The 13,420-nt window shown below is 52.9% G+C and overlaps 1 protein-coding gene and 1 pseudogene across 1 annotated transcript in view; one reads left to right on the top strand and one right to left on the bottom strand.

Moving 5' to 3' along the window:
• Nucleotides 1-4,160: 4,160 nt before the first annotated feature.
• LOC133766462 (cyclin-dependent kinase 1-like) lies at nucleotides 4,161-5,364 on the top strand (annotated as a pseudogene).
• A 1,315-nt stretch (nucleotides 5,365-6,679) lies between these two features.
• Nucleotides 6,680-13,420, bottom strand: part of CDCP1 (CUB domain containing protein 1) — a 52,858-nt gene continuing 46,117 nt past the window's right edge. Inside the window, exons 8-9 of the mRNA XM_062200686.1 lie at nucleotides 11,648-11,735; nucleotides 6,680-9,222 (exon numbers count right to left, since the gene is read on the bottom strand). Of these exons, the coding sequence (XP_062056670.1) occupies nucleotides 8,799-9,222; nucleotides 11,648-11,735 (512 nt within the window). The 3' untranslated portion in view covers nucleotides 6,680-8,798. The remainder of the gene's footprint in view (nucleotides 9,223-11,647; nucleotides 11,736-13,420) is intronic.

Here is a 13,420-nt window from a genome sequence, read left to right as displayed (position 1 = left end):
TCGGGGTGCCGGATTCTGTCCCGGTTGCCCCTCTTCCAGGCCAGCTCTCTGCTGTGGCCCGGGAGTGCAGTGGAAGATGACCCAAGTCTTTGGGCCCTGCACCCGCATGGGAGACCGGGAGAAGCACCTGGCTCCTGCCTTCAGATCAGCGTGGCCACAGCGCACCAGCCGCAGTGGCCACTGAGGGGTGAACCAACGGAAAAGGAAGACCTTTCTGTCTCTCTCTCTCATTGGCCACTCTGTCAAAAAAAGAAAAAAGTTGCACATGACAGTTAGTTAATATTCTCCAGGCTAATAAAACCAAAGGTTATTTCCTGATTTCTAACGTGTGCAGAATCCCAAGTGTTTATGGAGCTGAGATTTCTTAACCTTTCTCCTTCCACTCAAGATTGAAGATTTAGGTAATTGTGTGACGCTTCCTTGCTCTTCTGTTGCTGCCACATAGGGCTGAGTAATATCTTTGTTGCAGGGAGTCAGTGTCACCTGAACCTGTCTGGGGATTGCTCTGTGCTTGGGGGTCGGGGTTGTGCAAGACTAAGAACCCCTAAGAGAGAGGTGGGATTGCTCTCTGAGACCCCGGGGAATCCAAGGCTTCATAATCGAAGACCACATGTTCTGTTGTTTTCCCTTGTCTCTCGATACCTGGGTGCTTCTTACAGGGTGTTGGTTGTCATGGTGACGAGAGGCAGAGGCAGCCAGGAGGGCTGTGCACCGTGAGTGAGTGTTAACCTGTGTCACAGAATGTCCCGTTGCTGTGCAACTCGAATGCACAAAGCTGGCCGCCATCGGCAGGTGCGTAACTGCTCCCAAGGCCGTGGAAACCTGTTGTTCTTCGTGTTCTCATTTTCCTGAGGTCCCGGGGAGGCAGCGGCTGCCGAGCTCTGTATTCGGATAACCATCAGAACAGCAGAGCGGCCAGAGAGAAAGCAAAGCTCCTTTCCTGAGCCTCAGAGACTTGCTTCCGGGGGCTACGTGGAAACTGTGGAGAACTAGAAATGAAACTTTTTTTTTTTTTTTTGCATGTTATGAATACCGCACAGGCACTGGCATTGTGGCACAATGAGTTTAGCCACTGCTTGGGACACCCACATCCCACGTCGGAGTGCCGGTTTGAGTCCTGGCTCCTCTGCTTCCCGTCCAGCTTCCTGCCAATATGCCTGGGAAGGCAGCAGCTGAAAGCCCAGAGTGTTTGGGCCCCTGCCACCCACGTGGGATACCCGAATGCCGTCCTTGGCTCCTGGCTTTGGCTTGGCCCTGCCTTGGTTCTTGTGGGCATTTGAGAAGTGAATCAATAGATGGGTGATCTCATCTCTAGGTCTCTCATCGCTCACTGTCTCTCTCACTCTCACTCCCACTCTGCCTTTCAAGTCAAATAAATAAGTAAACATTTCCCAAAAAGTCACTTAAAAAAACACCTTAACTCAAATTCCGTCTGGACCCCGGGGTGCTGCAGCATCATGCTTGCAGCCCCACTGCACCCTGAGCAGCAGCACTTCTCGTGGACGGCCCTCCTGTCCCAAGGCCGTCCTGCTCTGGGGAGTCCCACCCCTGGGGCCCACAGCCGCTGTAGGCTCAGCGTGGGAACTTGACCTCCTTCCCCTGGAATCCTGACATGGGTTTCTATGGAGGATTGATTACACAGGCACCAATGGTGAAATCATTGGCCATCGACGATCAACCTGACTGCAGCTTCTCTCCCTTCCCCAGAGGTTGGGGCTGAAAGTTCCAGGTCTCTCTCTAATCACATGGTTGGTTCCCCTGGCAACCAGCCCCATCCTGAGGAGCGCCAGGCCATCAGTCATCTCATTTGAATATGGGAAGATGTCTTTGGAGGCTGTAAAGCTTTTAGGAGCTCTGTTTTCAGAACTAGGGGCGCAGGTCAAATACACATTTCTTTCTTTTTCCATTGGTTAAAGCTTTATTAATTTGAAAGGCAGACAGAAAGAGTGTTCACTCCCCAAATGGCCACAATGGCTGGTGTTGGGCCAGGTGGAAGCCAGGAGCCTAGAACTGCATCTGGGTCTCCCACGTGGGTGACAGGAGACCAAGGACTTGGGCTATCATCTACTGCTTTCCCCACACATGAACAGGGCTGGTGGATCAGAACAGCTGGGACTGAAACTGTAGCTCCACTCTGAGACGCCAGCATTCCCAGTGGGGGCTTACCCACTGGACCACGATGCCAGCCCTATACACTTCTTTGTATCATCACCTGTGATTGACACCAAGCCCCTGCAGAGTCCCCAGGTGGCCCTGGGTCTGTTAGTCTTTGTGTGCTTCAGTCTTGGCCTCCGAGCCCCAGCCACCAGCATTGCTGAAGAAGACCCCGGCAGGGCCTTACCCAGGCACACCGAGAATCCATTTCTGAAGAAAGGCCTTGGCTTGCTGGCGACATGGGGCCTCCAGCCCACAGATCCTGACTCCCATGTCCTGGACACCAGGAACCTGAATTTTATGTAAGGAGCCCAAGGAACTGGGACACAGGTCCCGGAAACCAGGGATTTTGGACTGTGGAAGGGGGGCAGCTGCTGGTGCAGGACAGAAAGATCCCGAAGCTGTTTTCTGTTAACGTCAGAAGAGCAAACGCCGCACTGAGCGATGCTTAAAGATTTGCTGAGTCTCTGCAGCCCCAGGCCCTGCACAAAATCAGCGAAAATAAAGATGAACTCAGTGGCACGATGAAGGCTCCCCTGTGGGCAAACAGCGCCAATTAGCTGGTCCATGGTCCACATGAGCTCGCTCGGGCCTCCTTGGCGACCACTGCCTTTGTGGCATCCACAGACTTTAGGTGACAAATTGTACTTTGGGGGTAATTAATGCTCATAACGTAACAGCACAAAGCATCACATTTCCAGCGAGGATGGAGATCTTTTTATGGTGTTGTAATGAGCTGTGTTTGTCGTACATCGTGGCCTGCATTTCAAGGTTGCTGAAAACATGCTCATTTTCCGGTTTGAAAAAAATGTTAATTGCCAAGGGACACAATACTTGTTGATGGAGACACTGCACATGTACACGAAGACAGGACAAAACTACAGAAAACAGCAGCTTCTAGATTTTACCTAATCAGCCTAGGTAAGTGACGACGTGGCGGGCTGGGGGGAATCTCTTCGGAGGCTCTTAAACTGATGACAGGCAGCTAAGAAATACGGTGAATGCAAACCTGACTGCTCTATTTTACTGGAAACAAATGCTTTTGGAGGACTTTATAGTCACATTTAAATATAAATCAACAAACAAACACACGAGGAACCAGGATGGAAGCTGAGATGTCAGATTCCCTGCCCGGGATCCATTTTGTGACCCACCCCCTCCAACCCCACCCCTGTACTAGGCCTCTGCATTGTCGGGGTCACCAGAGCCCAGCTTGTGTTCCAGGCTTTCCTGAAGATAGACGTGAGGTGTAGCAGGGGGCTTCCAGGGAAGCTCTTCCGTGGAAACAGTCTCAGCTGAGAGGCAGGTCTTCTTTTGTCCTGTGTCTTCCTATGTGGGATTTATGTGTGATGATGGTTGGAGCTCTGGTAGTCATAATGGAACCACGAGGCAACCTTGATGGTAGAAGCCACAGACAGGACTATGAAGGAGAAAGGCAGGGGCCTTGGTCCCACTCCCTAAATGACACAGCCTTGAAAACATAGGCCTCTCTTTGAAGCCACACTGGTGCTTGCTACTGGCTTGGTTAAAGAAGCCAAGGGGGGCCGGCGCTGTAGCACAGTGGGTTAAAGCCCTGACCTGAAGCGCCGGCATCCATATGGGTGCTGGGTCGAGTCTCGCCTGCTCCTCTTCCGATCCAGCTCTCTGCTATGGCCTGGGAAAGCAGAGGATGGCCCAGGTCCTTGGGCCCCTGCTCCTGCGTGGGAGACCGGAAGAAGCTCCTGGCTTTGGATCAGCACAGCTCCAGCCATTGCAGCCATCTAGGGTGTAAATCAGCGGATGGAAGACCCCTCTCTCTCTCTCTCTGGCTCTACCTTGCTTTGTAACTCTGTCTTTCAAATAAATAAAATCTTAAAAAAAAAAAAAAAAAAGAAGAAGCTGAGGGAGGCACTTAGTTTCAAAGCTGGCTCTGGCAAGTTGACTGAGGAACTTTGTGGACGTGGTTATCTGGCGCTGCCGCTGCCATGGAAATAAGAACCCGGATCTGCCACACTTACTGATTAGCTATGGAGGATTATAGCAAAATCGAGAGCATCAGAGAAAGTACCTATGGAGCTGTGTAAAGGGTAGACACAAAACTATAGGTCAGGTGATAGCTATGATGAAACTCAGACTGGAAAGTGAAGAGAGAGGGGTTCCTAGTACGGCAATTCGGGAAACTTCTTTATTAAAAGAAGTTCATCATCCAAATATAGTCCATCTTCAAGATTTGCTTATGCAGGATTCCAGGTTGAATCTCATCTTTGAATGCCTTCCCATGGATCTCAAGAAATGCTTGGATTCAGTCCCTCCTGGTCAGTTCATGGATTCTTCGCTTGTTAAGTTATTTATACGAGATCCTACAGGGGACTGTGTTTAAATCTCTTCACAATCTGTTGATTAAGGACAAAGGAACCATTAAAACTGGCTGATTTTGGCCTTGCCCGAGCTTTTGGAATACCTATCAGAGTATACACACGAGGCAGGAACACTGGAATAGATTCCAGAAATATTGCTGGGCTCAGTGCATTACTGGACTCCAGTTGACATTTGGAGTTTAGGCACCATATTTGCAGAATTAGCAACCAAGAAACCACTTTCCCATGGAGATTTAGAAACTGATCCACTCTTCAGGATTTTCAGAGCCTTGGGCACTCCCAATAACAAAATGTGGCCAGAAGTGGAATCTTTTTTTTTTTTTTTTAAAGATTTTATTTATCTATTTGGGGGTAGAGTTACAGGCAGTGAGAGGGACAGAGAGGAAGGTCTTCCGTCCACTGGTTCACTCCCCAAGTAGCTACAGTAGCCGGAGCTGCACTGATCAGGAGCCAGGAGCTAAGAGCTTCTTCCAGGTCTCCCACACGGGCACAGGGGACCAAGGACTTGAGCCATCTTCCACTACTTTCCCAGGCCATAGCAGAGAGCTGGATTGGAAGTGTAGCAGCCGGGACTTGAACCGGCACCCATATGGGATGCCGGCACCTTAGGCAGAGGATTAACCTACTTCGCCATGGCGCCAGCCCCCAGAAGTAGAATCTTTACAGGACTATAAGAATATATTTCTTAAGTGGAAACCAGGAAACTTGGCATTCCATGTCAAAAATTTGGATGACAGTGGCTTGCATTTGCTCTCAAAAATGCGTTTAGGATACTGCCAAGCAGAATTCTGGTAAAATAGCACTAAATCATCTGTATTTTGATGATTTGGACACTCAAATTAAGAAGATGTAACTCTTTGACAAAGTTTCCACATCGTTACATCAAGAATGAATAGTTGTGTTTTTACTGTTTACCCTATTTTTGTCTTGTGTATTTTTCTTTGTTGTAAAACTTAAGCTGTTCTTCACTTCTAATTTCAAAACTTAAAACATAAATATTGTTCTTTTTTTTAAAGATTTAATTATTTATTTGAAAGGCAGAGTTATAGGGAGGCAGAGGCAGCGAGAGGTCTTCTATCTGCTGATACACTCCCCAGGTGCCTGCCACGGCTGGAGCTGGGCCAATCCGAAGCCAGGAGCCAGGAGCTTCTTCCAGGCCTGTGGGTTCAGGGGCCTCTTCTACTGCTTTCCTGGACAACAGCAGAGAGCTGGATTGGAAGTGGAGCAGCCAGGACTCACAGGCGCCCATATGGGATGCTGGCACTGCAGGTGGCGGCTCTACCTGTTATGCCACAGCTCAGCCCCCTCTATAGGCATGTAAACATAATTCTGTATATGTGTGTAGCTCTTACTGTAACAACTATTCGTTACTATAACAAACAACAAATCTAATATTGATGTCAGGAGAAAAAAGCCAAGGGAGAAGTCAGAAAACCAGCAAGTCAGAGGCCATGGTAGCCAAGAGAAGGAAATTACCTCCTGGAGAGAATGAGCGGTGACGTTCAAAGTTAAGTCTGCGTATTGTCTTTCCATTTCACGTTGCTGCAACAGAAGGCCTGAGGAATGACACTGAGTAATTCATACAGTATGAAGTCCAAGTGCATGGCTTCTGTACCTGCTGGGCTTCCAGTGAGGGCCTTGTGAAGGGGAAGCAGGTGCACGAGGGAGAGGAAGCGGAGGGGCTGGGGAAGCTGCACTGGCCTCGCAGCGGCCTGCTCTTGAGGGATGAATCCAAGCACAGTCTCACCACGGTATGCATCTGTCAGTGAGGGTGCTACCCCCATGACCCAGGCACCTCCCCCTGGGGCCCAGCTCCCAACCCTGTCTCATTGAGGAATTCAGCTTCAACCTGAGTTTTGGTGGGGACGAATATCATATTCAAAACACAGGATTTAATCAAAGTGCCCATCTAAACATTTTGGAAGAGGTCTTGGTATACAGTAAACAGTATGTAGGGGGTGGTATTTAATATGTATGAGTAATCCCAATAGCATTTTTCTGTAATGGTGAAAATGTTCTATTACCTGTGCTGTCCAACAGAGCGTGGCCACCGAGCACATGTGGTTAGCCCGGCGTAGCAGACACCTGGGACACGGCCTCTGCTCAACCAGGGGGGAAACAGCCAGAGCATTTAAAGAACCTGAGACTTTTTCTTCTCTTTTTTTGTAAATCTTTATTTTAAAAAGTACAGGAAATGAATAAAATGCTAAAATTATCTACAATGAATAAATTATTTCCAGTTAAGCATTACAGATCTGCACACACGAGTCTCTGAACCTTTACCAAGGTTCTGTCTGATGGACATGGGCTTGTCCCTGCGGACTCAAGGCAGAGCCCCTGCAGTGAGACCCGGAGGAGCTGGCCGTCCTCACGGGCGGGGCACACGGGCATGAGGGCTGCCTGGGCACCCGCTGGCTTGGTGTGCGAAGGCACTGTGCTGGCACACAGCTTCTCAGAATGTGAAGCCCACCTGAGGTTTCGGGGAGTCAACCTCGCAGCCACGTGCAAGCGGCAGGGAGGTGTGTGATGGGCAGCGAGCCCCCAGGTGGCCAACTGTGCCCTGGGAGCGACACAAAGCGCAGAGAGGTGCTCCGAGAGGCCAGGAGGCAAGGGAAGGCAGACGGTGGAGAGCCAGGGCTCAGTGCATGCCTCCAGACAAGGTTCCTTCAGCTGACAGGAGGAGGCCACCGTCCTCTGGCCCTTCATGGAAGGGGCTACCCAGCACCCCGGGTCAAGGGGCCAAGGGTAAGTGGGCAGGAGCCAGCCTTTCCGGAGGGAGGGGGCCCCAGGTAGCACTGAGGGCGCTCCACCCCCGCTCCACCTGCACAGAGCTCGGGAGACCTCACAGGACACGAGCTCCTCTGCCAAGGCTGTGGGAACGAGGCGCTGCATTTCCAAGCCACAGACACCAAATGCATTTTTTTGGAAGGAGGTTTTTGCCTGACAGACTGAACCTTGGACGGTGCTAAGAAGCCACCACCACCCCCTCTCGTCCCAGAAGACATCAGGGACCACAAGGCCACTGTCCACACAGGAGCTGGCTGGTAACATAGTGAGGGACTGTAGGACACTACATGCCGGCCTCGAGGTCTGTCTGCTCACCTGAGATAGGGGTCCCAGCCCTTCCTTCTCACTGCGAGAAAAGCAACCCTGCAGGACACTGGGCTGTGACAGCAAACACTCAGCCTCACGGTGGGAGGCAACAGGGAGCAGTGGGGACTGTGGTGCACTGGATGCCCCCTCCAAGGGCAAAGCTGCTGCTCAGTTCCACGTGAGCCCCAACACACCCAGATCCCTCATCTCCATTTTTATGTAAAATTTTTACAATCTTAAAATTTGATGTAAAGAAAGGATGCTCTGGGCGAACCAAAACAGCCATGTGGGCTGGATCATGTTGCAGTCTGCAGCAGGCACCAGTGGCAGGAAGGTGTAGTGGGCAGAACCGTGACACCCCAAAGATCCCAACCTGACGGGGCCTTCCGGGCAGCTCAGCTCAGACCCCTGTTGGGATGCTGCTCCCCAGAACTGCGCGACAGTAATAGTCTTGTTGTGATGCCATCAAGTCACGTGCTGTGGTGCGCAGGTGGCCACTCCCTGGGGGTAGAGTTAACATTTGCAGAGCATGGAAATACTCAAGTCACAAAGTACTGCTACAGCTGGGACAGCCACACACGGCAACTCAAGGAAATTTCTCTTATTTCTAGGATGAAAGGAAAATGGGGAGCAAAATGAGTCTGGTTTTTGCAATAGGGGACGACCACCTGCGCAGTGTGAGGAGGAGGCTCTGATCAAAGTAGACATGCTTCAGTACTGCACACATGCACACCGCAGAGCCACCTTCCACACACAGGACACACGCGCACACACACCCTTTTCTGGTTGGAGAGAATGCAGATTATCCCCCCCTCCCAGTGGTCAGCCACAGTCAAAACCCAGCCATTCAAATCAGCATAAGTTGTGGCTAAGTCAAGTAAAAAAAAAAACAGCTGCCTGGTCGTATAGTTGACCTCTTAACACACAGGACCACCGGATAAATCATCACACAAAGGGACTGAGTGGGCTCGTAGTAGCAGGTCTGCTGCCCCTGTCCACCACTGCCAAGTCCAGGGCTCCGGGCAACCCTGTGCCGACGGCCCGCGCCTCTCTCCTCTCTGCTGGCTGGTTTACAGCCCAGCCTGAGTTGAGGATGTGTCTCATGACACCCAGACAGACTGGAATTCACCGTTGGCAGCGTCTCGTCACTGCAGAAGGGGGTGGTGTCCAGGGAAGCCGCTGGATGGGTCTGAATCACTCCATCGGCTCTGTTGGCCCCTGGGTGTGCAGCAAGGGAATGTCTGGGTGCCCACTGCCCGCAGCCTCCTTCGTGGGCTGGGAGAAGGTGTAGGGCTCCCCTTCAGACTCAGAAGGCACGGGAGGAGGTGAGTAGTCCGAGGCCAACTTTGAGGTCGGGGTCCTGGAGCACACAGCGGGTGTGGAGGGAGGGCAGTCCCCCATGAGCCCCTGGAAGGGCCGGTAGGTGTCCACCTCGGGCTGCAGGAAGGACCCGCTAGCATCCTGCAGCAGATGTCCGTACACCATGGTGTCGTCGATGACGGCGTACACGTGCGCGTCGTCGTCCTTCCGCTCCTGAAACAACTTGGGCAGCCTTGGCATCTGGGTGTTAGCGTTGCCGTTGTAGATGCCCACGGCAGGGCCCTTGTTTCTCCTCTTCCTGTTTGCGGGAAGAACAGAGGTCAGAAAGAGAACAGCCTTGGCAGACTGTGTCTCCCCCAAGCCCCTCAAGCCGCTCAGCATTTTCAAAAGGCAACTGACCTTCCCCTCCCCCTCTCCTGTTAAATACGCGAGTGTCCCAGCCCTTCTGAACAGCACCGCTATGCGCAGGCCAACCTTCTAGAACTCTCAGTACTTCCTGCAGCGAATGCTCCATCCCTCTTGTCCGTGGATAAAAGTTCTGCCCACCTCGATTCTAAGTGGTGATATGAGAAAGCTCACGGGAAAATGCTTACGATGAAAAAATTACACAGAGATTTCGATTTCTTTTGCAAAAACAATAATAGTATCCTTGACTCCCTTTTCCACGGACTTTGTGCGGTTTCCTCGTCTCTTGGTTTTCGGCGGGAGCTGGGGACAGCAGGACTCAGCGTGAGCAGAGGAGCCCAGCCTCCTCGGCAGCACTGGAGGAGCCTAGGACGCAGCTCAGGCTGCGCGGCCCGGCTCCTCAGTGCCACGCCGAGGTCTGCTTCCTGACGCTCTCGGGCACTTGGGCACCGATGGGCTTTAGCACTTCCTGCCATGGGAAACCGAGTCTGACTGTCTCCACCAGCCAAGCAGCCAGGCAGGCTGACGCTGCATCAGCCCAGTGAGCAGAATGGGCCCCGTGATGCCCGGGCTGACAGTTCTCTCACTGTGGACAGGCTCCCTGCATTTGTGCGAGATAAAAAATAAACCTAGCGATCTGGCACTGTGGTGTAGCAGGTAAAGCTGCTACCTGCGGAGCCGCCATCCCATACGGGTGCCGGTTCAAGTCCCGGATGCTCCACTTCTGATGCAGCTCCCAGCTATGGCATGGGAAAACAGTAGAAGATGGCCCAAGTCCTTGGGCCTATACATCCACGTGGGAGACCTGGAAGAAGCTCCTGGCTCCTGGCTTCGGATCAGCCCAGCTCTGGCCATTGCGGCCATTCTGGGGGGTGAACAGGCAGATGGAAGACACCACTCCCCCGCCTCTGCCTTTCAAATAAAAAAAAAAAAAAATTCTTAAGAAAGAAGGAAGGTATCACCACTCAAGATTCAACTTTAAAAAAATAAATAAATAAATAAAATAAACCTAGTGCCTTTAGCTTGTAATTCCTTGTCCCCAGCCGGCAAGGATGACGGGTGCCTGAAGCCTTGGAACAGGTGTCCACTCTTGGTGCTCTCACAGTGCCTTGCCTGTCCCCACCAATGTACTTCTCACCTGGCCCCGAAACTGCCTGTTTATTTGCCCGCCCTCTGTCCCTCTGCCCCACGGGTGGCAGAAGAGACTGTCTTGCTCACTGTCATCCGCGGCACCTCATGTGGGTCCCAGCGCCCAGGAGACACTTGCGTAGTGAACAAGTGCAGTGTCAAAGGCATCGTGTCCCCTCGTTCTCACTGCAGACCCCCATCCATCCTTCTACACCAACTTAGGCATGGACGGGCCTTTCCGCCAACCTGCCAGCCAGGGGAAAGGCCCACCACAAGGTGGAGTCGGGGATCCTCAAGCCCAGAGTGGAGCAGGTGGAGACGCCCCTTGCCTAGCCCAGTGCCCTCCTGCGGGGGAAGTAGGGGCCTGGGGTTCACACCATGCTCTCCCCACTGCACTGGGCATCCCATGCACCCCAGACCAGCATGTTTCCTGGGCCAGGTGGCAAGATGATGCTTCACCTTGTGAGGTCGTTCCCCACGCGGTACGTGAGCGACCACTGCAGGGGGAAGAAGCCGCTCCCTGGGTCTGCTGTGAGCTAGGCCCTCTGTGAGGGCAGACGTTTCTAGAATGCTTCACTGCCCACCAGGAAGTTCAGTTGTCTGCTCAGAGTCATGGTTAATTTAAAAAAAAAAAATTCTCATTGCCTTCCTGGTAGATCAAGCCATCACATGAAAGAACACAGATTTCACCCTTCCTCCATGAAACAGGAGAACTTAGAAAATCAAGTGGTGGCTTGGACTCTGCCTGCGGAAGGCCCCTTCCTTTCGTGGGACAGCAGCTGCCATCCCAAGTGGGCTGGGGAGACCTGGCCTCCACGCCTCCACCTCCGGAGAGTGCTGGCCGTCGGCGCCTGCCTGGGGCTCAATGAGCAGGCACATGGCAGAAGCTGCAGAACAAGCCTTGGCGTCATGCTGTTCTTGCCTCAAAGTGATGGAGGGAGCGGCTTCGGGGGCCTGGCCCCAGGGGGGGGGGGCCGTCATGAGCCCCCCCTGCCACCATCCCCCTGTGAGCATCAACTTACAGAAAGTGTGACTCACAGGGTGACGGTATCACCATCTGTGTCCTTCCCCTCCTGGGCTCACGCTGACAGTGTCATCTCACAGTGACCCACAGTGACCCACAATGCCCCGGGGCTGTGTGGCCGGAGGGGGCGTCCCGCCAGCCAGAGCCGGCTGAGAGTGTCACCTACTTCCTTTTCACAAAGCAGATGATGAGTCCAAGGGCCAACAGCAGGAAGGCGCCACCTACCACCGCCGCGCTGATAACGGTCGTGAGGTCTGTGAGCAGAACACAGGACAGGTGGTCAGCCCGACGGTGAACCGGAGTCGTCTCCAGAGACAGCCCCCAGCCACTCCAGTCCCCTCCCCTGGAATCTGCTAGCCGCGAGAAAGCAGCCAAGGAAGTTCCGGGCCCAGGGTCTTAGAGGACTGTCAGCCTGCACTTCCTTCTTCGGTGTAAGAAGTCTGTGCTGAGACCACCATGCTGCGAGGAAGCCCAAGCTAGCGACGTGGAGGCTTCCTGGGGAGAGAACCCAGCCCAGCTGAGAGGGAGAACCAAGGTCTCTGTCGTAGGTCTCCCCTGTACCACCCCAGCCTCCTCCAGCTGGTTCAAGGCATCTGGCTGGGGCCCCAGGACACCCAGTGCACAGATGAACCACCCTGCTGTGCCCTGTCCCAAGTCCTGACCCACAAACTCTGAGCAAACACAAAACGTCTCAATCACTAAATCTTCGGGGTAGTTTGCATGCAAACCGAGACAAACTGGGGGATCTACCAAGGTCCTCCAAGGCTACTGCTGGCTGCATGGGGGTGTCCCTGGGGAGAGCAGAGCAGAGAGAACAGCAGAAAGCTGGGCGCCCAAAGGCAGACGCAAAGCAGTTGCGGCGAGCGCTGTCTTGCTTGGTGCCAGCCTCCTACAGCTCTACACAGGGAACAGAAATAGAGCAGAGCGGGAACCCGCACCAGACAGGCATTCAGAACTTCTTGGCTGTGCACTGAGAAAACGCAAAGCGTGATTCCAAGGAAACAGGAAGAGGAAGCAACGGCAGGAAACGAATATGAGAGAGGAGGCAGGGAGCTTCCCACCCGTGGCTTTGGCCCCCTCTCAGCCCCTCTGCCGCTAGCTGGTGTGCGGGCCCAGTGGGACACTCAGTTTCTCTATCTATAGGAAGGGGAAGGGGCCGGGAGAACACAGCCTCCACCCCTGTGGTTCCAACACCCTGTGCTCCGCAGCCATCACCGAAAGCAAGAGCAGACAAGGCCCCTGGGGGCGCAGCTTCTCGGGCATCTCTTGGCCAGAGCTCACCTGCGCATCTGGTAACTTGGCAGGCAACTCCCAGTCTGGCTCCTCAGTCTGACACCGAGGGCACTTCTCCATCCCAGTGTTTCACGGGAGTGGATAAAAACCCACCCCACTTTCCACCTCCCCACGTTTGCTTTATTTTTATTTTTAAATTAATTACTATATTAATTTGAGAGGCAGTGAGAGAGAGAGAGAGAGGGACAGTGAGTCAGACAGTGAGAGATCTTCCATCCACTGGTTCACTCCCTAAATGCCCACAATGGCCAGGCTGGAGTGGGCTGAAATGGGGAGCCCAGAATTCCATCCAGTGTGGGGAAGTTAGTTACATGATGGAGCCCAGGGGAAGTAAGGTGGGCGGAATCCAAAGTTGTTTACCACTAAAACTGATTGGCTGTGCAACATCAGGGGAGGTAACAAAACTAGTAACAAGTGTATAAACATAGGGCTAGTCCTATAGAAATCCCCCCGTAAGGTGATTTTTTAAGTGATTGGTTGGTCCTTAGCCCTGCCCCAATGACTCTGCAGTTTTGTGCTATAAAAGGTTCTGTTTCTCAGGAAGTAAATGAGTCTTTGCTACTAGACTTGGCTCCCCACTGTGTCTGACTGTCTCCGGGATCGGGAGGCTGGGGAACGGCCGAGCGGCGCACTTACCTTTCCTCGG

Source organism: Lepus europaeus, chromosome 9, assembly GCF_033115175.1.
Source record: "Lepus europaeus isolate LE1 chromosome 9, mLepTim1.pri, whole genome shotgun sequence".
Lineage (NCBI taxonomy): Eukaryota > Metazoa > Chordata > Mammalia > Lagomorpha > Leporidae > Lepus > Lepus europaeus.
Note: the sequence above shows the minus strand (reverse complement) of the source record. Positions and strands in the feature narration are given on the sequence as shown.